At 45.7% G+C, this 22,634-nt stretch overlaps 1 protein-coding gene across 1 annotated transcript in view; it reads right to left on the bottom strand.

Moving 5' to 3' along the window:
• Positions 1–206: 206 nt before the first annotated feature.
• adamts18 (ADAM metallopeptidase with thrombospondin type 1 motif, 18) overlaps positions 207–22,634 on the bottom strand; it is a 75,991-nt gene continuing 53,563 nt past the window's right edge. Inside the window, exons 14-24 of the mRNA XM_038999117.1 lie at positions 17,814–17,986; positions 16,132–16,262; positions 15,879–16,002; positions 14,877–15,121; positions 10,893–11,013; positions 10,243–10,369; positions 2,680–2,884; positions 1,688–1,882; positions 1,063–1,296; positions 475–627; positions 207–317 (exon numbers count right to left, since the gene is read on the bottom strand). Of these exons, the coding sequence (XP_038855045.1) occupies positions 207–317; positions 475–627; positions 1,063–1,296; positions 1,688–1,882; positions 2,680–2,884; positions 10,243–10,369; positions 10,893–11,013; positions 14,877–15,121; positions 15,879–16,002; positions 16,132–16,262; positions 17,814–17,986 (1,819 nt within the window). The remainder of the gene's footprint in view (positions 318–474; positions 628–1,062; positions 1,297–1,687; positions 1,883–2,679; positions 2,885–10,242; positions 10,370–10,892; positions 11,014–14,876; positions 15,122–15,878; positions 16,003–16,131; positions 16,263–17,813; positions 17,987–22,634) is intronic.

Below are 22,634 nucleotides of genomic sequence, written 5' to 3'. Positions count from 1 at the left end.
AGCACACCGTATCCAGAAAGATGGAGATTATTCTCTTTTATTTTGCTAATCACTGTTAGTCAAGTACTCCAGGAACAGAGACTGCACCTCAGTTCTCTTGTGCATTATGGCCCAAAATGTATTTTCAACCACAGCAACCTTTAGAGTTGTAGCGCATATTAAGCAATTTGCAGCTAGAGGCTCATGGGAAAAGGAGTCCTCCGAACTTATGGCTTTTTGCCACTGCAGGACTTGCAGCACTGATGTCCGTAGAACTTGTGATTGCACACACTGTGCTGAGGAACCAGGTGACACCAGCTGAAGAAGTCAACACAAGACTGTTCGTCTGATGGAGAGAAGATCAGGGGGATAGTGTTGATAAACGCGCGCCAACAAAAGTGTCAGACAGAACTTTACGATAGTTTCTATGAGTTGTTGAAGTAGTTCACCTTTGAGGGTTGTCCCAGGAGCAGGAACGTGTGCAGGTACGTGAACAGGAGGAGCAGGACGAGGAGCAGGACAGAAGTGTGTGTTGCAGGCCCGGGATGTTATGGGTCTCTGGGGGTTCAGGCATCCAGCTGCAGGACGTCCCTGTCTCAGACACTGGATAGAACGGGACTGTACCCCTCCCCCACAGGATACAGAACACTGAGAGAGAGAGAGAGAGAGAGAGAGAGAGAGAGAGAGAGAGAGAGAGAGAGAGAGAGAGCGAGAGAGAGAGAGAGAGAGAGAGAGAGAGAGGTGTTGAAGATCGTACATAGAATAGATTACGAATGCATACACCATGTCCATTACCTCCAAGCTATGTCTAGGGAGAGGAGAGAGAGCCTACGTGCATACAGTCATCACAGGCCCCCTGATCAAGGAGAAGTCAGATGTCAGACTGCAAGAGGTTGCCTTGGTAGATACTACATACATATACATGAATACCACCCCCTTTGGGCCTGACAACAGAGAGATAGAGAGCGAGAGTCGAGAGTCGAGAGCGAGAGAGGATGTTTCACTAAATCCACATCCATTCAACATGAATCCCCATCATGTCTGGGAGAACAGGCAGGGTGGATGGAGAGTTTATATACATACCTGCTGCCAAGGAGAAGAGTACCAGCCCAGGACCACTGCACTGGCTGTCCTTCCTGGGACGACAGGTCGAGGCTCTGGGCACGGCCCCATGCTGCAGGTCTGCTGGAGCTCCCCAGAGGGTTTGGGAAGGTTCCTGCACCTTCTCATAGGGAACTCTGTGTAGCCCCCCTGTGAATCCCTCTCCCTACAACGCAGCTCTCTGCTTCTGACACCTGGGCCACAGGATGTGGAGCACTGCGGAGAGAACGGCCAGAGGAGGCACCATTAGCAAAAAGAGAACGGAGAGAATAAGACAATGTGAGAATCCTCAGAGAGAAATACAGCTGGTCCCCCAGTGGAGAGAATAAGTCAAGGTCAGCCCGCATCGCCATAGCAACAGTGCTCAACTTATAAAGTGAATGTCTGAAATGTTTGCCTTTACTATTCAGGCTATTTGCTTTGTTTTGACGAGGGGACACAGCATCAGCACTCTGGATGTATATGTTTGTCACAAATGCATTTCTGTCTAGACAATCTTCAATGCATGTATGGGGTTCTTTGTGCGTCGGTGTGTACAAGGTTATACAAGGTATGTGTGGGTGTGTTTGTACAACATGTGCGTCTGTCTGTCTCCGTGAGTCCCTACCTCGCCCCAGGGTGTTGTGAACCACTGCAGCCGGTCATTCTTGGGGCAGCGGCGCACCACGCAGGTCTCCTGGCCCTTGGGTTTGTGGTGTGGCTTACACATACTGTCCGGCACCACCACAGCCTTTGCTCCGGGGTCAGTGCTTCTGCAGAACACGCCGCGCTTCCTCATCCCACGCCCACACGACTTGGAACACTGAGAGGAGAGCAGAGGAACAGAGGGTCTGGTAAACTCAGCCTGAACTCATACTGGGAGGCATGCTCAGAATTGCGTCTGAACCCTGTGAAGGATGCAGTCAATAAGGGATGTAGTCAGTGCACTAAATCACTCTGGGCTCTCTCTGCAAAGAGACACACTCAACTTGAGATAGCCTGAGAACTCTGAAAGACAGTATAACCTACTGTAACAGTATAGACCGGGTATGTTTGAAGTATTGAATAAGACGTGAAAAGACCTGGAATTAAAGTCATTTTATTTGTATCATATACTGTGCACTGCTTAATAAAAGCATATACATCAGATAATGCAGTAAAGAGAGACGTCCCTCCAGGTATCTGCGGTATCACTGACAGACAGGCTTTTATAGAAACAGCAGGTGGAGATCCCAGTCACTACTGACTAAGATGGAGAACACTGTCACTGATCATGACTAGGTATCATAGCCTCTATAAATCTGGCCATGTCAGTTTTGCCTAGCCAACTCAATTGAGGAACTCACAATAATGGCGTGTGATTAATGATGATAATATGATTGAAATAGTTCTCTGCAGTCTGTGTCCTGTTCTCAGGCCAGTGAGTACGCAATTAACCATGTGTCCAGCAGAGGGCAGAGAAGTGTTTTCCCCATTAGGCCACCACAGACATTTGCTAATTAATTGCAGTGCTAGCTGACACAACAAGTCGTATAGAATCAAATTTTTAAAAGATTTTCAAAACGCCCTTTTTCAAAATATAATAGGCAGTATATGGGCATGTCGCGCAGTGTGGCCTACCTGTGACCAGGCTCCAGAGCTCCACTCAGGTGGGCAAGCCTGGGTGTGGCAGGGCTGCACCTGGGCTGGGGCGATGACCGGGCACAGGGAGTGAGCCACCACCTCCTCCCGCTGGTACGTCACCTTACGCAAGCACTGGATGTGACGTGTCTGTTGCCCGCCCCCACAGGACCGACTGCAGGGTCCCCAGTCCCCTGTCGTCCAGCTGAGGAGAGAAATGGAGAGAGATGTGTCAGCCCAAGTACCAAAATAACAAAACGCTCCTCGAAAAAGAGTCACTGAATTATGAGAAACAGAAAGGCGGTATAGCTCTTAGAATGACTCATAAACCTGCACATAATCTCACAGTCACAAACACACACGCAGAATAACTGCTATACTCAGCACAGTCAGCAGGGAACCTATCCAAACAGATGATTCGGCTGTATACTTTCCCCTCCTAACCTCTGTCATAAGCGTGTCAACCACATGACACAGATCCCTAATCCGGCAAGGAACCACAGATTTCCTAAATCTGTATAATTTATTTTGGGTCTAAATACACCCATCACCCATCACCTGTGCCCACAGGAAGGACAGAGACACACGCACACACAGGCATATACACACACAAATATACTGTATAGCACATGTGCTCTACAAGCATCAGTACCCACCTCTGCACGCAGCACACACATGAGAATCTAAACATAAACAGTACATCACTGGGGCCGATCTCCCAGCCATCCAGGATCTCTATACCAGGCGATGTCAGAGGAATGCCCTAAAAATGGTCAAAGACTCCAGCCACCCAAGTCATAGGCTGTTCTCTCTGCTACCGCACGGCAAGCGGTACCAATACACCAAGTCCGGAACCAACAGGACCCTGAACAGCTTCTACCCCCAAGCCATAAGACTACTAAATAGCTAGCCAAATAGCTACCCGGATTATCTGCATTGACAATTTTTGCACAAACTTTTTTTTACTCATCACACACGCTGCTACTACTGTTTACTATGTGTCACTTTATTCCTAGTACATATCTACCTCAATTACCTTGTTACCATCGACTCGGTACTGGTACCCCGTGTACACTACCGGTCAAAAGTTTTAGAACACCTACTCATTCAAGGGTTTTTCTTAATTTTTTACTATTTTCTACATTGTAGAGTAATAGTGAAGACATCAAAACTAGGAAATAACACATATGGAATCATGTAGCAAATAGAAAATAGTAAAAAATAAAGAAAAACCCTTGAATGGGTAGGTGTTCTAAAACTTTTGACCGGTGGTGTACAGTTGAAGTCGGAAGTTTACATACACTCAGGTTGGAGTCATTCAAACTAGTTTTTCAACCACTCCACAAATGTCTTGTTAACAAACTATAGTTTTGGCAAGTCGGTCAGGTAATGGCCGGTAATGGCTTTAGCAGCTTCTGATAGGCTAATTGACATCATTTGAATCAATTGGAGGTGTACCTGTGGATGTATTTCAAACCGTACCTTCAAACAGTGCCTCTTTGCTTGACATCATGGGAAATTCAAAATAAATCAGCCAAGAACTCAGAAAATAAATGGTAGACCTCCACAAGTCTGGTTCATCCTTGGGAGCAATTTCCAAACGCCTGAAGGTACCACGTTCATCTGTACAAACAATATTTTGCAAGTATAAACACCATGGGACCACGCAGCCGCCATACCGCTCAGGAAGGAGATGTGTTCTGTCTCCTAGAGATGAACGTACTTTGGTGAGAAAAGTGCAAATCAATCCCAGAACAACAGCAAAGGACCTTGTGAAGATGCTGGAGGAAACGGGTACAAAAGTAACTATATCCACAGTAAAACGAGTCCAATATCATCAAAACTTGAAAGGCCACTCAGCAAGGAAGAAGCCACTGCTCCTAAACCGCCATAAAAAAGCCAGACTACGGTTTGCAACTGCACATGGGGACAAAGATCATACTTTTTTCGAGAAATGTCCTCTGGTCTGATGAAACAAAATAGAGCTGTTTGGCCATAATGACCATCATTATGTTTGGAGGAAAGAGGTGGAGGCTTGCAAGCCGAAGATCCCCATCCCAACCCTGAAGCACGGGGGTGGCAGTATCATGTTGTGGGGGTGCTTTGCTGCAGGAGGGACTGGTGCACTTCACAAAATAGATGGCATCATGAGGAGGAAAAGTATGTGGGTACATTGAAGCAAATGGGTCTTCCAAATGGACAATGACCCCAAGCATACTTCCAAAGTTGTGGCAAAATGGCTTAAGGACAACAGTCAAGGTACTGGAGTGGCCATCACAAAGCACAGACCTCAATCCTATAGAACATTTGTGGGCAGAACTGAAAAAGCGTGTGCGAGGAAGGAGGCCTACAAACCTGACTCAGTTACACCAGCTCTGTCAGGAGGAATGGGCCAAAATTCACCCAACTTATTGTGGGAAGCTTGTGGAAGGCTATTCCGAAACGTTTGACCCAAGTTAAACAATTTAAAGCCAATGCTACCAAAAACTAATTGAGTGTATGTAGACTTCTGGCCTACTGGGAATGTGATGAAATAAATCAAATCTGAAATAAATCATTCTCTCTACTATTATTCTGACATTTCACATTCTTAAAATATAGTGGTGATCCTAACTGACCTAAAACAGGGAATTTTTAAAGTTTAAATGTATTTGGCTAAGGTGTATGTAAACTTCTGACTTCAACTGTATATAGCCAAGTTGTTACTAATTGTGTAACTTTTATTACTTATATTATTATGTGTTTTACTTTTCTATTATTTCTCTATTTTCTCTCTCTGCTCCTGAGTGGCACAATGGTCTAAGGCACTGTATCTCAGTGCCAGAGGCATCACTACAGACCCTTGTTCAATCCTGTATCACAACCGGCCGTTGGCGGCGCACAATTGGCCCAGCGTCGTCCGGGTTAGGGGAGGGTTTGGCCGGGGTAGGCCATCATTGTAAATAAGAATTTGTTTTAATTGACTTGCGTACTTAAATAAAGGTTAAATAAAACAAATAAAACATTTGTTGGGAAGGGCCGTAAGTAAGCATTTCACTGTAAATCCACTTTTTTTTTTTTTACAAGTATGTGATTAATAAAATGTGGTTTGATTTGTATACAACATACTAAAACAGTGCAAGGTTTCCACCATACAGTATAAGGCTAACCTTATACAGCCGACTCTCACTTTCAGTTAACCCCATAGCTCCCCTCAGAGCTCCCCTTAGCCCAACTCTCCTCCCCCTGGCCTGGTCTGGTCTGGCTGTAGGGAGGGACAGGATCCTACACTCAGCGTCTCCACTAGTTGTGGTCTTCTGGTATCTGTGGATCATTCTCAGCCTCTGATGAAAGCCGCCAGCCTCTAAAATAGACTGTCTTGGCATTTTGGGCGTAGGGAGATTAGCGCAAATGACTGCTCCGACTACCACATGACCAGGGGCATGGAGGACGGACAGCTGACTCAGTCGAGTTCTGAGGCTCCGCTGCCGACCAGCCACTCCTACTGCCCTTCTGTCAGACCTTTCATTTCCCTTCAAACCCATCTCTGATAAATGAGGGAGAAGGCTAAACTGCAATTTTGAGGGGAGAAACACGACCCGTCTAGCAAAACACCGGTTCAGATTTCTCTTCTCTCTTTTTTCACTGCCATATAAATAACAATATGTCATTGGAATGAGGTTGAACTACTGTGCTTCACTGCAAACCAATGTTGGCTTAGCTGTAATTTGTATTTCTGGAATCTTTCAATAACTCCCATATTTCCAGCCATACAATTTAACTTGAAAAATGCAGGGAATATTGAGAAATACTGGATGGCTTCATGCAGTGGTCACATTTTACTGTCATGGTACGGGCTGCATTTCACTGGCAAACGTTGACTTTCCATCTGATGCACAACCTGTTACTATACTAACAATCTATTCAAGTGTAAAGTAGCAGTTGCACAGCAACCAACAGCACTTCAGGTTAGAACTTCAAGCACCACTCTAAAACAGCAGCCTCTCCGAGCACCTCCTCCTACTCCCTGCTCTGGGCCTGCCTGCTGATGTCTCCCTGTTTCTCCCATAGTTTGGTGCACGTGCCACAACTACCCAGGAAGAGCCAGATAAGTAACTCTGCAGCTGCAGCCTGCCTACAGGAATCTTCTTCGGAGCACTAAATAAACTATAAACTAAATAAATAATCATGTCAAATGAATAAAAAGGAAGTAAAAGTAACATTGGGAGACAGACAGAAGAGAGGAGAGAGAGAGAGTAGAAACGGATGCACCAGGGGAACTGCAAAACTCTTTAAGGCATTAACATTGATCTTTCCGGTGACATCCTGGGCTGGCAGATAACGTTGGCTCCTAGCGGGCCTCGTGGTGTTTGATCTCGCCATGCCCCACACTGCACAGTGACTGCTTGCAAGCCAAGTGGCCCTTGCAGGCAAGCCTGCATTGTCTGGTTGCGGCTGGGGCTCTAGACCGGTGCTAAGGCTGGAGTTGGCGCAATAGGGCTGGGACTGAGTGCTGGATTCCTGGCTGGCTAGACTGATCTGGCCCTGTGGGGATCCAGACTCTCTCTCTATAATAAAACATGGACAGACCTGTCAGCACTGCAGATAGTCGATGGAAAGAGGCCTCTTTTACGCTCCTCCTTTTCTGTTTTTGATAGCATGCCCATACAGTTTGGAAGTATTTGTAAAAGGTATCCCATAAATCCTGACACTTAATCAGCGGGAAACAGGGTCCACTGATTCAGGAGTCTGGTACTGATGAACAGGACTCTGCTCTTGGATTTATGTTGATGATATCATTCACCTGGACGGCACACTTCCTCTCCAGCTCACACGGGGGGAGGTCATTAGTGGTCTGGTCCATTTAAACCTTTCCCCTAGATAACAGATATAGTTTGACCCAGATTACAGGGAAGAAACCCCCTCTCAAATGGTGGGAGCCTCACAGAAAAACAGTGGCAGCATGTTTAAGTCGTAACTGATAGCGCCCTGGCTGGTTATTAGCCCTCTCAGAGACAGGCGGGGCAGCACAGTCTCGGGTCTTAGCCTTCTATACAGTGACGGAGCCGCCTGTGGAAATGTGACGTCGTAAAAATGTGACCGCAGCACATACCACAGAAGAAGAGAAGGTGATCTCTGTGGTATGTGCCCCTGTCACATTTTGACGACGATAGTCCCCTGAACACAGAAGAAAGTGGGTGGTTTAAGTGGTCTAGCACCAGGCCTACAAACGTGTCTCGAGAGATAATGATGTAGATTAGAATGATGTACCAACGCACTCCCCAAGATGCAACAGTACTGCGCTGACACAACAACACACACACCAAAGGCACTCGCAGACTCCCAGCAGGCTTAGAGTCGTTTCAATTACCCACTGTTATTGAACGATTTGTCAAGATTTTGACAGGGAAAGCTGCACTGGTTATTATTGTTTCTTTAAGGAAACAGTTGTATGGTCCTGATTTCCCCCTCACCCACGATCACTCATATACGCTGTACTGTAACGTGAGTGTAGGGGTGGGACATCAGACAACACACGCAGGCGACAACAAGGAGAGGATGACAGGCGGGTGGCGAGAGAGAGAGACGTTTGCCATCTCTTTGTCAGCGTGTCAGGCTCAAAGAGTCTCTCTACTGACGGGTTCATGGCTGTTCCTTTGAAGATGGAGCGTCGTAAATCGAGTCAGTCCCATAGGAGCTGAATGGATTGTCAATGGAGCAGAGCCGAAGTGATATTCATTCAATATCCCAACTTTTATTTGTTAAGTTGAGAATTGCATCCAGTGTCTGAAGAAAATGGTTGGTGTCTGAAATAAATTCCCCGAATGATGAGATCAACCAAAATGTCTGAAAGGATTCCTGATGCCCAGTAAGTGTTTGGAAATTACTTTTACTGGTCTGTCGTGGTTGTAGAACATTGTTGACTATCCCAATTTAGCAGACAGTTGTTAATAATGGGCTAATACCGTAATTTCCGGACTATAAGCCGCTACTTTTTCCCACGCTTTGAACCTCGTGGCTTATACAATGACGCGGCTAATTTATGGATTTTTCCCGCTTTCACAAGATTCATGCCGCCAAAAAACTGAGCACCGTCACATAAACTTCCCATCATTCTGATTACGGTCGTCATTTTGTCACCCTCATCATGGCAAAGACACGGAGAAATGCATATGATGCAGCTTTCAAGTTGAAGGCGATCGATCTGGCTGTTGGAAAAGGAAATAGAGCTGCTGCACGGGTGCTTGGCCTTAATGAGTCGATGATAAGACGTTAGAAACAGCAGCGTGAGGAACTGACTCAGTGCAAAAAGATGCGCATGCGAAGAGCAACTTATGGTCAAGTCTGCCAGTGGGTCCTGACAGCGTGGAGCATTGTCAAAAAATCCACTATCATCAACGGGTTTCGAAAGGCTGGACTGCTGCGTGTTGAAGAGGGCAGCATGAGCTCAGCGGGGAATTTGCCTCCGGATGAAAGTGACGAGAGCGACAATGAAAACGATCCAACATCGGATGAAGCAATTCTGAGGCTATTCAACTCCGACACCGAAGGAGATGACTTCAGTGGTTTCAGTGCACAGGAGGAGGAAGATAGTGACCAATGACTTTCTTGGTAGGCTACTGTTTACTGATATTTTTTTAATTGTTGTTACAAGCCGTGTTTCGTTTAAAAGCCTATTTATTTTTGTTACAAGCCGTGTTTCGTTTAAAGGCCTATTTATTTTTGTTACAAGCCGTGTTTCGTTTAAAAGCCTATTTATTTTTGTTACAAGCCGTGTTTCATTTAAAGGCTGTGTAAAGTTCATTTGTTTCAATGTACCGGTAGGCATTTGCGGCTTATTTATGTACAAAATACATATATTTTTTTAATTCTGTGGGTGCGGCTTATATTCAGGTGCGCTTAATAGTCCAGAAATTACGGTAATTGAATCTGTGATCTCTGTCTGATTTTTTCTAGCATCTTCATTCTTTCTCTCCGGTGGTGAACACCACTCATTGAGGAGAAACGAGAGGCTGCGGAGGTCTTCTTCAGAGCTGTCTCTGTGCTGAACCTTATCAGTGCGAGCAGTACTCAGACGGTCAGGCAGGGTGAAACTGAGCATGAATGGGGCTGGGGCAGCTCTCTCCTGTGGCCTGGTCCAGAAGCTGTGGCTTTGAGCGGGGGCCAGTGCTGGGAAAACCAGGCCGGCCTGCCCCTGTCTGGAGGGTATGTTAATCCCGTTTGGTTTGGGAGCCGGAGCATTGGGTAGGGAATGTACGGGGCTCTCCAGCAGGACGCGACAGTGAGAGAAGGCTGAGTAGTCCCTGCCCGCAGCAAAGAGACCACACCAGCATCCCAGACCAAGCCACAGCAGCTCGGAACTACAGCACAGACAGTAGGCTGAGGTTGTGGTATGTGTCTGTCAGAATGAGAGAGAGAGAGAGAGAGAGAGAGAGAGAGAGAGAGAGAGAGAGAGAGAGAGAGAGAGAGAGAGAGAGAGAGAAAGAGAGAGAGAGAGAGAGAGAGAGAGAGAGAGAAAGAAAGTGAGAGAGAGAGACAGAGACAGAGAGACAGGGAGAGACTGAGAAAGAGAGGGTTAATTACTAGGCTGGGCAGGGCTGCGTGTTGCACAGGTGAGAGCTGAGCACTGGTCTGGTCTGAGGGTTGCACTGTGTCGAGTTGACTTGGGTCCGCTGATCTTGCAAACAAATGGCTTTTGTCGAGATCCGACCTGAAATTGAGAAAAAAAGAGAGAGAGAAGGAGAGCGAGGCAGACAGACATCATTCCTATCAGTTTCCCTTGTCTTTTACAACCAATGAAAAGGTCACACACAAAGCCCACACTCTTCTTCTGTCTGAGCAACACGGGAGGGCTTGACAACTAAAGTAAAGTATGAACGAAATAGTGACTGGGTGCAGATAGCGATCTCTGCTCTAAGCTTGTCTAGAGCTCTCTGTCTGCTCTGTCTGCTTTCACCCTCCCTACTGGGATAGAGTGAATAGAGCAAGGGAGCCACTGATCCAGGCTCACATGTAAAAACACACACACACATTCGCTGACATACATTGATGAGTGAATAGGATAGAGTACTCAGGGAGGTCTGTAAAGGACCAAGGGAGACCGTGCAACCTTTTCACTGTCGCTTACAAAGATGCTTTTGATGAGCCAGAAAGCACTTCCTGCTAGCCCACTGCACCACAAACATACACACAAACACACACACACTCATGGAATTCTCTCATCGTGGGCTCACCTCCAGCACACGGGGCAGAGCAGTCAGAGCGAACCACTCCCCATGTGTAGTTGGGTTTCCTCTCACTGCGGGGCAAGGTGTACTCCCACACCACACCCGGGTTCTTACCCTGCAGCAGGATCTGAGGGAGAGAGGGAGAATATGACAGTGAGGTATTGGATCCGTATTAGCACCTCCACAAGTGTGGTTAGCAGTCATTCCCCTCCCCGCCAAAATAGACAAGGCTAAGCATACCCTGAAGTGGTTTCAAGCAATGGACCATAGAGAATGATAATGAAAAACTAAGACAAGTGAAGTGGCAGGAAACTGGTGACTTGGTGACAATGGCGTTGTGGAACTTTGTGTGTGTGTGTGTGTGTGTGTGTGTGTGTGTGTGTGTGTGTGTGTGTGTGTGTGTGTGTGTGTGTGTGTGTGTGTGTGTGTGTGTGTGTGTGTGTGTGTGTGTGTGTGTGTGTGTGTGTGTGTGTGTAGCCCTTGTAAGGGTCCAATAGACAAAGCTCTGTGACTGAACTGAAAAGTGACCGCTTGGCAGACATAGATGTTGAAATAAGGAGCACAGGCTGGGGTTGCTTCTAATGGAGTGGAAAGCTCTCTCTCAAAATGAAGGGCTGCTTTGTTCCCCATAGACTTGGTCAAAACATTTTGGGGTCAATATTCAAACCGCCAAACTGAGGGATTTGTTGACAATGCCCCGCAGCAGTGACACTGACTTAATAGATTCAGGCATGCAAGCAAATAGCTAATTGTTTACCTATTACAAGCAATAGTCTCTCATATCAAACTCTAACATTTGTCTCAAATGTTGTTGTGTATGTAAACCAGTAAGAGATACACACACACACACATGCTTTAATTACTACAGGGCGTTCAGAGTTTTACAAGCTAAATACGCTAACAGCCTCAGCTCTCACCGTAGATTATCCCTATTGTAGTCCAACTAGAGTAAAGACAGGGGGTTTACACATGGAGAAGACATCTGTACTGGGATCAGATGTCTGAAGGAAAGGTCCTCCTGTTCAATGTACTGGGATCAGATAAAATGACTGTACATCTGTCCCGTGGGCACGGTCAGCGATATGAACTTGATGTGCATCCAGATAGATGTTGAAACATGCGCTCTCCAAAGCTCAGTGAAGCAGGACATGCGAACATGAGACTGCTCTGTACTGAGTTGTACGGGCTCCAGAGGCACTCTCCAGTGAGTCCACAACAGGTAACAGAAACCAAGAACCTCGGCAGTAGGTATGGTGAGAACCGAATTGGATTTAAAGCGTTATCAGAGGAGTCGTTGCAGAGAAGGTTTAGTGGAAAGAGAAAGTGAGGTGGAAAATGTTGACTTAGCTATGAACTTAATAAAGCTTTAAGCTAACCCCCAGAGCTTCCAGGCTAAATATATTGCCCTGGACCTGTGCCATTGGACACTTTCACACTAGCCTGTCCAGGACTGGTCCAAATTTACTGCTGGCACTGCACAGCAAACACAAGTTCCAGAACGCAGCCCCAGGGGCTCCCCTGTCCATCTGGAGCCCTGACATCAGACACAACACGAGACAGCCCTCCCTAACCCTGCCTGCCTGGGATAGTCCACAGCCCTAAATGCCCTCTCCCCACCTCCACCTCCATCCAAGCCTCAACCTAATTCACTGTGCATGACTTCTCTCTGATATGCCACAGTGGTTTCAAACAGACGAGAACCCAACAATCTAACAACATCTCATTTTGCCATTCTCACATGACTAGAGTAGATTCATGCCTATGAAAATAATAAGTCACACTTTGTACCAGGGTATATTATTAATTTCACTGTAGCGCTCATTAGGCTAAGGGGAAAATTATGATGTATTACAGAGTGGCAGACATGGCTACAGCTCCCCAGCATCACCTACTGCCTGCTGCCCAGGTCCACAATCCTCTGCTCTCGACTGACGTGACCGCACCAAACACTTTGCCACAAGAATGTCAATACAGAGGATAATCCCTATTCTATTTCAAATAACATCCTAGAGCTCACCGTATGTTGTGTCTCGTTTCTCCCTGCTTTTTTCTTGCCATTCTCCTGTCTGATTAGACTATATGCATGAACACTGTCAGAGTTTACCCTCACCACTCTTCAACATTTGTTTTCATGAATTGTTTCTAGCCGAGTCAGGGTCTCAGAGCCATCAACATTGTTCTAGTTTTCCACGAGAGCATAAAAGATCTGCCAGGCTCAGTGGAACACAGTTTCCTTCCCCTTTCTGCTACCTTTTTCATTTGGAACGTATTTAAGTCTCTCTCTCTCTGTGCCCTGACCCAAGCTCTTCAGATCTATACAGTTCAATTGCAGAATTCTTTTAATCTTTTAAACTGGGTCCCTCTCTTCTTTTTGTAATTACGGAACATACTTAGAGAGATTAATGTCCTCTCATCTGCAGAACAGCAACCTGCTATTGCTAATCCTGCTACTGCTAACCGCACTAGTGGACACATGACTCTCAGGCTACATGGGAGAAACCATGTCAGTGCAGCGAGCAGCATGCTGTTACCACACTGAGAATGGAGCACTAAGCACTTTAAAGTCAATCAAATCAGGTCATTTCAACTGTGTGTGGTGATGTAAAGATAACAAAAACATGAAGAAAAACATTTAGAAACGACATGGTCACATCCACTCTTTCTGCAAAATGACAAAAATTACTGAAAGGCATTCCAGGGATTTTACTATGGCATTTCTCATATATTTATAGGCGCCATTTAAACTTCAGCTCTCAGTTCACAGGTAGCCTGAGGCCGAGGGCTTTGTCCAAACTAGCTTTTACATTACTTTCACCTTGCCTTTGGTGGATAGATAACAAACCAAACTTTCCAAACTCACCTGGTTTTCCCCCTCTGTTTTTAAGAGTTCAAAGGGCATGTGAAAAAAGCTTGCCACCGTTTACATAGCTATCTGGGGAATATATCCTCTGCCTCTCAACACCCTAACTCTTAAATATACAAACTAAAGCATGAGCAACCTTGAGCGTGACTTATTCTCCAAGGACAATCAATAACACTTATTTTCATTCGACTGTCAGGAGCTTAATTTCTATTCTTTTCGACCATCAGTTGCAGCAGTGAGTGACGACAAGTAATGGCTTGCTTTTACCTCAGAGCTTAGGCCTCTGCTCTGACAGGTAATACAAAAGAATGTGCTGGGTGTGTAAACTGTGCAGTGTCCAACCAGCTGCTATGTCTACATCCTTATTAACAACACGTTTTAAAAAGGAAAACACTAAATCATAGGATCACATACTAGAGCCTGTGACACATAAGGTGAGGTGTCCACTTTGACCTCAATCGTGAATATGGAAGCATGACGGCCCGTTTAGCCTCTCTCTCTCTCTCTCTCTCTCTCTCTCTCTCTCTCTCTCTCTCTCTCTCTCTCTCTCTCTCTCTCTCTCTCTCTCTCTCTCTCTCTCTCTCTCTCTCTCTCTCTCTCTCTCTCTCTCTCTCTCTCTCTCTCTCTCTCTCTCTCTCTCTCTCTCTCTCTCTCTCTCTCTCTCTCTCTCTCTCTCTCTCTCTCTCTCTCTCTCTCTCTCTCTCTCTCTCTCTCTCTCTCTCTCTCTCTCTCTCTCGGCCACCACTTTGAGATGCTTGACACCTCTCCCTGCCACTCTATTGAAGTTAAAGCCGCTGGCCTGGTTTCACAGTTTTTCTTCTTTTGCATGAAGTGCACGAATCTGGAAGTTCAAAGCGCATGGCGAGCTGTTTGAACCCCAGACCTCTTGATTATAGAGATGAAAGCCCCGACGACATCAGAATCAGGACACAATTAATCCTGAGCAGTAGCGTTACTCCCCTGCACCACTCGTTGTTGTTGGGAGTTTTCTATTTTTTCCCGCCCACCCTGCACTACAGCCCGGCCTTGTTTTCATCTGAGTGAGCATCCGAGCCCTGTGCCAAGGCCCTGTCACCGCTAATTCGCTAACGGACGTCAGGGTAGACGGGGACGAAGGGGCAGCTTACTTCAAAGACCAGGGTCTCATTAGTGGGTCCAGCCGTGTACAGGCTCTCTGGGTGGTTGAAAGAGCGCTGATAGTCAAACACCGTCCCACCGAACTGGAACTTTCCAGGCCAGTCCACCGTCCAGTCCCCTGTCAGATAGTACTTCCTCTTCAGGGTGCGCACAGCCAGGTAGCTGGTGGAGATCTCCATCTCCTGAACACGGATGCTCCGTGCTCCAGGTGGGATGGTCACCATGGCGTAGTATTCTGAACAGGGAGAGAAATAGCTCATTTACCTTCTGAGAGTCAGGAAATTGATTTATTAGAGATTCATATTTTTTACAACATGGCAACACTCATTACACTGTCCTGGGTATATTCAAGTATTTTATTGGGATGAATTATCATCAAGACCAAACCCAAAAGTAGATTACCAGTGCAGAAAACACCTTTCAACTAACAACTTTCCCTGGTTTTAATCTTACCTTTGTACATTGTGTTACACAGTGTTTTATATAACATGATCATATGGTGCTGTGTTTTCAGTAAAGAGGTGAGACAGTAAGCTTAATTCACTGAGACAGCATAAACCATTATAACTCTCTGCAGTTTACGGCTGCCCTGGTGTAACGACGCATGCAAGCTGCCACATAAATAACTTTCCACTATATTAGAAGCAACCCCAGCCTGTGCTCCATGACCCAACATCTAGGTCTGCCAAGCGGTCACTTTTTGGTTCGGTCACAGAGCTTTGTCTATTGGACCCTTAAAGGGCCACACACACACACACATACATACACACAGACAGTGATCTGGAAAGGTTGCTTTTAGCCAGTTGTGAGAGTATAGTATGAGGTCTGGAGGAAGGGACTGTCTCCCCCACAGTGGCATCTGCTCGAGAATTCATCCTGTGATGTTCAGATAACTCTGCCCCAATAACACTGTGCCAGAAATGTCCTACAACAGAGCTCCCACTCTCTCCCACTGCATCAAATTGACCCGTCAGTCTTCTTGTTTGACGTACCGTTAGCTCTGTGCTGGAGGACGTACTGTCCTCTGAAGAACTTACAGGTAGAGTTGTCCCCTCTACAAACTCCACAGGCATCCAGAGTTGCCTTAGAGCCCAGGACCTGGTCACAACCCACTGGCTACAAGATGGAAGAAACAGAAGGAACTTAGATAACACAGATGACATCCTGGATTCTATATCACATTCAGTAGACTTAGATGTAGTTAATGAGTTGCTGTACATCATGTTCCTCAAATCTGCACTTTACCTCACAGACTCCTTCGATGCACACGTCCCCTCTGTGGTCTGAGCAGGATGTCCCATCCTTGACTTTGCTGGCCATGGCAAAGAAGAAGTCAAAGTCCTCAGCGATGCAGTACAGCTTGCAGATATCCTCAGCTACAGAGGAGATAGAGACGATTTAACAGGTGTTATAAACAAGATCATGGAGGTTATTCTGCACCTGTGCATTAACCAATTCCTCCTTCCCAGGTGTGAGTCTCCAGGACTACATAAAGAGCACAAACCTCCGTATGGCCTCTCTCTGTCACTGGTACACTCCATATTACAATGTGGGGCTTGGGAAAGGCCTATGGTAATGAAGGAACCGTACTCGCCAATTGATGAGGGCAAGCTAGGAGCCAATCGATGGAGTAATGGTGAATAGTGTATTCAGGGTTCTATTGTGTTAACGATGCATGTCCACTGCAGTGCAATGTACGGACCCTCTGGGGACTGAAGGAGTAGCAGATCTCTGGCACAATTCACATACGTCAGACCTGAAAGGCTGTTACAAATGGGCCCATAAAACAGGGAATGCAGGGAGGGCAGCTTCTCCACAGATCTCACACAGAGTTCCAGACATGGGTTCCGGGTTCTACTGTACAACACACAGTCATAGTCTAATGACAGTGGTGTTACCAGGAGCATGGCAACAGCCTGGTGACACAGGGGCATCATTATCTGACCAGCTTCAGTTTTGGGACTCTGGCTATTCAGATTCCTTCCGTTTTGTCTTAATGTCAATCTCTTCCATTACAGAGAACCCCGGAACGCATTCCAGAAGCATCTTATGGATTTCTATTTGACATTTAATGTTAGTAATTCACTTCCGTAGGCCAAGGCACTTGATTTCATGAAGTCTATTGGATTTGGTGCTTGGAGCCCAGTTAGACCAGGGTAAGACTGCCCTTACCTCCTGATACCTTGGCTTGTCCTCTGAAATGGTGCCACGATCAGACACTACAGGCTGCCCTGGGGGCTGGGCCTTAGGGAGTGTCCCTCCACAGGGGGAGAGAGAGAGAGGAGGGCGAGCGGTGTGGAACCACTCTACAATCACGGAGGCGACCGTTCAACTCGGGCCCCAAGAGGCTTTTCAGGATCTGCTGCTTGCATCTTCATGAATCAGCGTCTCACTAAGGTAAACGGGGTGACAGCCAAACTCTCTCTATCGCTCTTTATCTCTCTCTCTCTCTCTCCCTCCCTTCACTCTCACTCATACAGTATGTATGCTGTAGACACAGGTAAAACCTGCCTTAAGGGCTTCCTTTATAATATATTCCTTCTCCCTGAGAGAGAGCAGGTGGCTACATGTTTCCCACGTAGATTAGACTGACAGGGTATCCACAGAACTCCCAGGCATGAGTAGACTGACACATTGATATGGTGCACATGAGGCACATTTTTGGCTTCAACATTAAAATTAGTAAACAAGGTTTGTCACAAAAGATTCAAAAAGTCATCCTAATTTGAGAGTTGAAACAGGACATACCGCTCTGATCAATCTGCAATGCTAATTAAATGCACTTTTAACAAGCCTGCACTGTATAGACAAACAGCGAAACTATAACATCTGGCTGAATGAGGAGCATTCTAGATGGACTCTATTTGCTCATTCAACATTTACCCTGTTCCTAATTACAGGGGGAATTGAACAAATAGTTGCCATACCTTCCACCTTGGTGTAGGGTTTCCATTTGTAGTACCATCCCCTGAAGGGTTTGCTGTTGTACTCAGCACACTGCTGGGCACGGAAGTCCACTCCGCTGGGCTGGCACGGCTTTGTGTTACACAGCTGGTTGAGACGACTGGAGCCCTGGCAAAACTTCCCGTTGTGTTGTGGCCTAAAACAACAGACAATTAACACATGTAGACCCAACACAGATGTGGCATAGGTTAGGGCAGGCATTCTCTTCGCCTCATGTTCAACACAAATTACCTCAACAGGCTAGTTGAGGTAATTTGTGCATGTAGGTAATGGTGAAGTGACTATGGACAGATAATAAACAGCGAGTAGCAGCAGTGTACAAAACCAATGGGGGGGGGGGCGTCAATGTAAATAGTCCTGTGGCTTGAGAAGGGACTCAAGCCAACATTTCTAGGGCCCTGTTTCGACAGTTTCAAAGCAGAATGAAATAAATCACATTTAAGACAAACTATACAATGACAGCCTCAAAACAACACTACTACTCAGGTTAATGGGGTTTCATCCAGGTTCCCAACCACTCCTGTGAAGACAGCAGCCACAAGTATCTCCAGTCAGCCACATTAATAGAAAAGGCCTTCTGTTCTTAGGAACAACCTACCAGTGGAGGCTGTTGAGGGGAGGACGGCGCATTAATAATGGCTGGAACGAAGCGAATTGAATGTCATCAAACACATGGAAACCAGGTGTTTGATGTATTTGATACCATTCCACTCATTCCCCTCCAGCCATTACCATAAGCCCGCCCTCCCCAATTACGGTGCCACCAACCTCCTGTGGAACCTACTCACACCGTTTCCCTGTTGTGCGCCTGATAGGCTGTTTTAAAGTGGAGCGGTGCACTTCTTGGGCAGGCTTCCACTGCCTAACCTCAAAGCAAATGAATCTCCGTTAGGCTCTTCCTGCTGGAGCAGAGCCAGCATTCACTTACAGCTAAGTGAATGTGTGGATGTTGGTGTTTGTGTGTGTGCTTGCGCGTTCACACATGGGGAACAGTGTGTTGTTAAATGAGAAGGAAAGTCTTCCATGATTCATTCAAGTAACTGAGTAATAAGTCTTCATTTCAAAAGCCCTGGGTAGATGTGTGTGCATTGGTAGACAGTCTGTGTTAAAATGCCAACCAAGATAGAAACAAATAAACACAACAATTGGCATAGTCACCCAGACAAGCACTGGGAAATATTATTGGATTTCATTGCCAAGATCAAATATGTAAGCTAACACAACAACATCAGCCCAGACACTGAACAGCAAAGCAAAAGACAATTTTAAAAAACACTATTTTTGGTAAAGCATAAAACCTCAAACCACTAATTCCTATCAAACCACACACAGCAAAAATATGATATGTGTATTATGTTCAGCAACAAAGCGGCACACATTCCATAATATATTTTACTGTCAACACTCATCTGAGCGGAGCTTACACAGAGAAATGCACGTGCTGATAACTGTGGATTGTCACATATCAAACCTGAATGGCAGAATGACAGGCTCTATTAAAGGTGTCTGTGTAAACCTCCTGTTTGCAGAGCAACGCTCATTTTGTGTGCAGAGATCTGGGCCTGAGCTCCCAGTCTGATCCTATTAGGGCTTAGGAACGGAGACATATAGGCCCATATGTTAGACTGCTTATGAGGGCTGCAGACAACCAGATGTTGTCGGGTTCTAACAGGGGTTCGGGTGCTACTTGTTTAATTCAGGGAGATGAGGTAAAGGATCATTAACTACATTCACATAATAATAATTACAAATCATTTGTAGACTGCAAATTGACCGCAAGTATAATATTTGACTAAAACATAATCATTTCAAACCTTGCTTACATTTTTATACGATCAAATATATCTCTCTATTAGTTGTGGGAATACTTTGGAACAGATTTGAAAAATGTAAATCACTTGGATCTGATTTGCTGGTGTTTTTATATTCTTTCATGTTCAACAATTTTTTATATATCAAAATTCCAGAAAAATTGGGGTGGCCAAATAAAATCACCCAAAACTTTTTGGATAGCTGACTACTCACTCACATGCATAAGGGGGGTACCAGACAAGTTTAACTTCTTGTTATACCCTTTTTATTTTCTTCTCTCTCTCTCTCAACAGATGCTGTACCTCCAGCATCCCAGAGGGACGTTAAATCTCATGGCGACAGCAATGAGTCCAAACTTCAGTGGACTAGAGGTCATCCTGTCTGGCTAGTCATCACCTGCTCTCTCCCTTCCCCCTCTTACCCCTCCTTGTCCCCCCTTTCTCTCATCCTACTCCCTGTCCCTCACACAGCAACCACCACTACACAGGGTCATCTCTCTCAGGCCCCTGACCTAACCACCACTGGACCTCCTACTTTGCTGCCCTGCTTCTTCCCCAGTCACTCCGCACTAGTACTCCCACCTGAATCAAAGGCCTGCTGAGACCTGGGCCACCCTGCTGGATCACACTCCCCTCTGTGTGGTGTGGAGCCCCCAGTGAGCCCTACTGACCTCTACCCTCAGGGCCTACTGGACCTCCCCTATGCCAGGCTGCGATTAACCCAGGGGTCTACAACCTGATAGCGTCACAGGCTGCACACACTGTCACGCCCTGATCTGTTTCACCTGTCTTTGTGATTGTCTCCACCCCCCTCCAGGTGTCACCCATCTTCCCCATTATCCCCTGTGTATTTATATCTGTGTTTTCTGTCTGTCTGTTGCGAGTTTGTCTTGTTTCTTCAAGTCTACCAGCGTTTTGCGACTCAGCTCCTGCTTTTTCCAGTTTCTATTTTTCTCGTCCTCCTGGTTTTTGACCCTTGCCTGTCCTGACCTGTACCTGCCCGGCTGACCACTCCGCCTGACCTGACCCTGAGCCTGCCTTGGCCTCTACTCTGGATTATCGATCCCTGCCTGCCTTGACCTGTCGTTTGCCTGCCCCTGTTTTTACAATAAACATTGTTACTTCACACAGTCTTCACTTGGGTCTTACCTTGGTACCTGATACACACTGCCAATAACTGCTGTGTTTTAACCTTTGTAAAGCATCTTTAAGAGCCTGTCAGATGCTGTCGTGAAACAGGCAATCTGATCATCACCGGTCCCATGCAACCTTATAAAGGGTTTTACTATCAAACACCAACCTATGTTTCCATATTTATCAAGACTGTTAATTTATTTAATCTGCCAGGTGATTGCTGTGTTCAGAGGGGGCTTCCCTCAATACAAAATTAAAATGAGACTGATAAAAAATATATATTTTACAACACCTGCAAAGATGTACGTTAGCTACCTATCGACAGTCTCTTCAAGATGATTTGAAACTTTTGAAACTGTTTTAAAGGTCTGCAAACAAAGATATAATATTTACTGAATAGAAATGCATAATACATTATATAATATGTTCTGTGGTTTGTGAGGAGAGAACATATTCTCCTAATCTGTAAACTACATGGGGATGTTACAGTCTGATAGCCAAAACAAGTGAGCAGATTGAGGGCAATCTATCCCCAGAACCACAGATTATACCAAGAGGGGGCTGCCAAAATAATCTGACAGATTGCTTAAAATACACTCTCCTGTTCTCACGGATCAGAGCTAAAATGTGATTTAAGGGGACAAACAGATCCAACAGGGAAGACACTGTGCTCAGAATGGAGTTACTGTATATATGATTCTAATACTGTAATGGACCACAAACTGTCAGAAACACAGAAAGTAGTCAGCAGAGAAGTAAAGTATAATTTACATTTCTATTTAACTAAACAAGTCAGTTAAAAACAAATTCTTATTTACAATGACGGCCTACCCCGGCCAAACCCTAACGATGCTGGTCCAATTGTGCACCGCCCTATGGGGCTCCCAATCACAGCCGGATGTGATACAGCCTGGATTTGAACCAGCGACTGTAGTACCACCTTTTGCACTAAGATGCAGTGCCTTAGACCGCTGCACCACTTGGGAGCCCAAACGGGTCAACGATATCATAAATATCATTGCTCCATACTGTATAGATGTAGGATCTTAATTTGAGCCAGTTTGCTATAGCAGGAAAATAATCCTGCAGCAAGAAAAAATGTAAACTATTATGTGGATTATAATTAATGGACATTTGTGTAGGGGTTGATGCATTTTTCGTAAGGGAACATTTTTAAGTGGAAATTATAAACTTCAGAAACCTTTTTAAACATCAAATACTCTACAAGTTTTACATTTCCTGCACTGCAGAAAAGTTATCCTGCAACAGGGTGATCAAACTAAGATCATGTAGGATCTGTAGGTAAACTAGCAATTTTAGGTCATGATTCGCCATGAGTCCCAATTCGCAACATCAACCAGGATTTAGTGGTTGCGTCTTACTAAAAAGACCTCTTAAATGCCCCAAAACATTTTAAATCAACATTACTCTTAAAGTGGATTATACTTCTATAGCTCCATGTATGGTCTGTCTGCTAATCACTGACTGTATAATGTGCATCATCGGCTGTCTGCGTCTGGCTCTCTCTCTCCCCAGGCTGGTCCAAGCTGGATTAAGTGAACAATCAGGTACAGCAGAAAGGACAGCACCTCACCAATGTCAGTCCTCCAACACATATGGCTCGTTGACTGGACAGACTGTTGTGGGAGAGGGAGAAGTAGTTTCCAACTCTGTGCTGATCCACTACGTCCAATCCAATTGAGGGTTTCCACTTGTGGGATTTTGTATTTGTTTTGCTTTTGTCTGCATGTATGGATTTGAGGTACCAGTAAAAGCCATCGAGACGTTACGCCATTAACGAAAAGAGACATACGTAAGTGAGGAAGGTAAGGTGGACTT

The sequence above is a fragment of the Salvelinus namaycush genome, chromosome 1, assembly GCF_016432855.1.
Source record: "Salvelinus namaycush isolate Seneca chromosome 1, SaNama_1.0, whole genome shotgun sequence".
In the NCBI taxonomy this organism is placed as follows: Eukaryota; Metazoa; Chordata; class Actinopteri; order Salmoniformes; family Salmonidae; genus Salvelinus; species Salvelinus namaycush.
The sequence above is the reverse complement of the archived record's forward strand: the minus strand, read 5'-3'. Positions and strand labels throughout refer to the sequence as shown.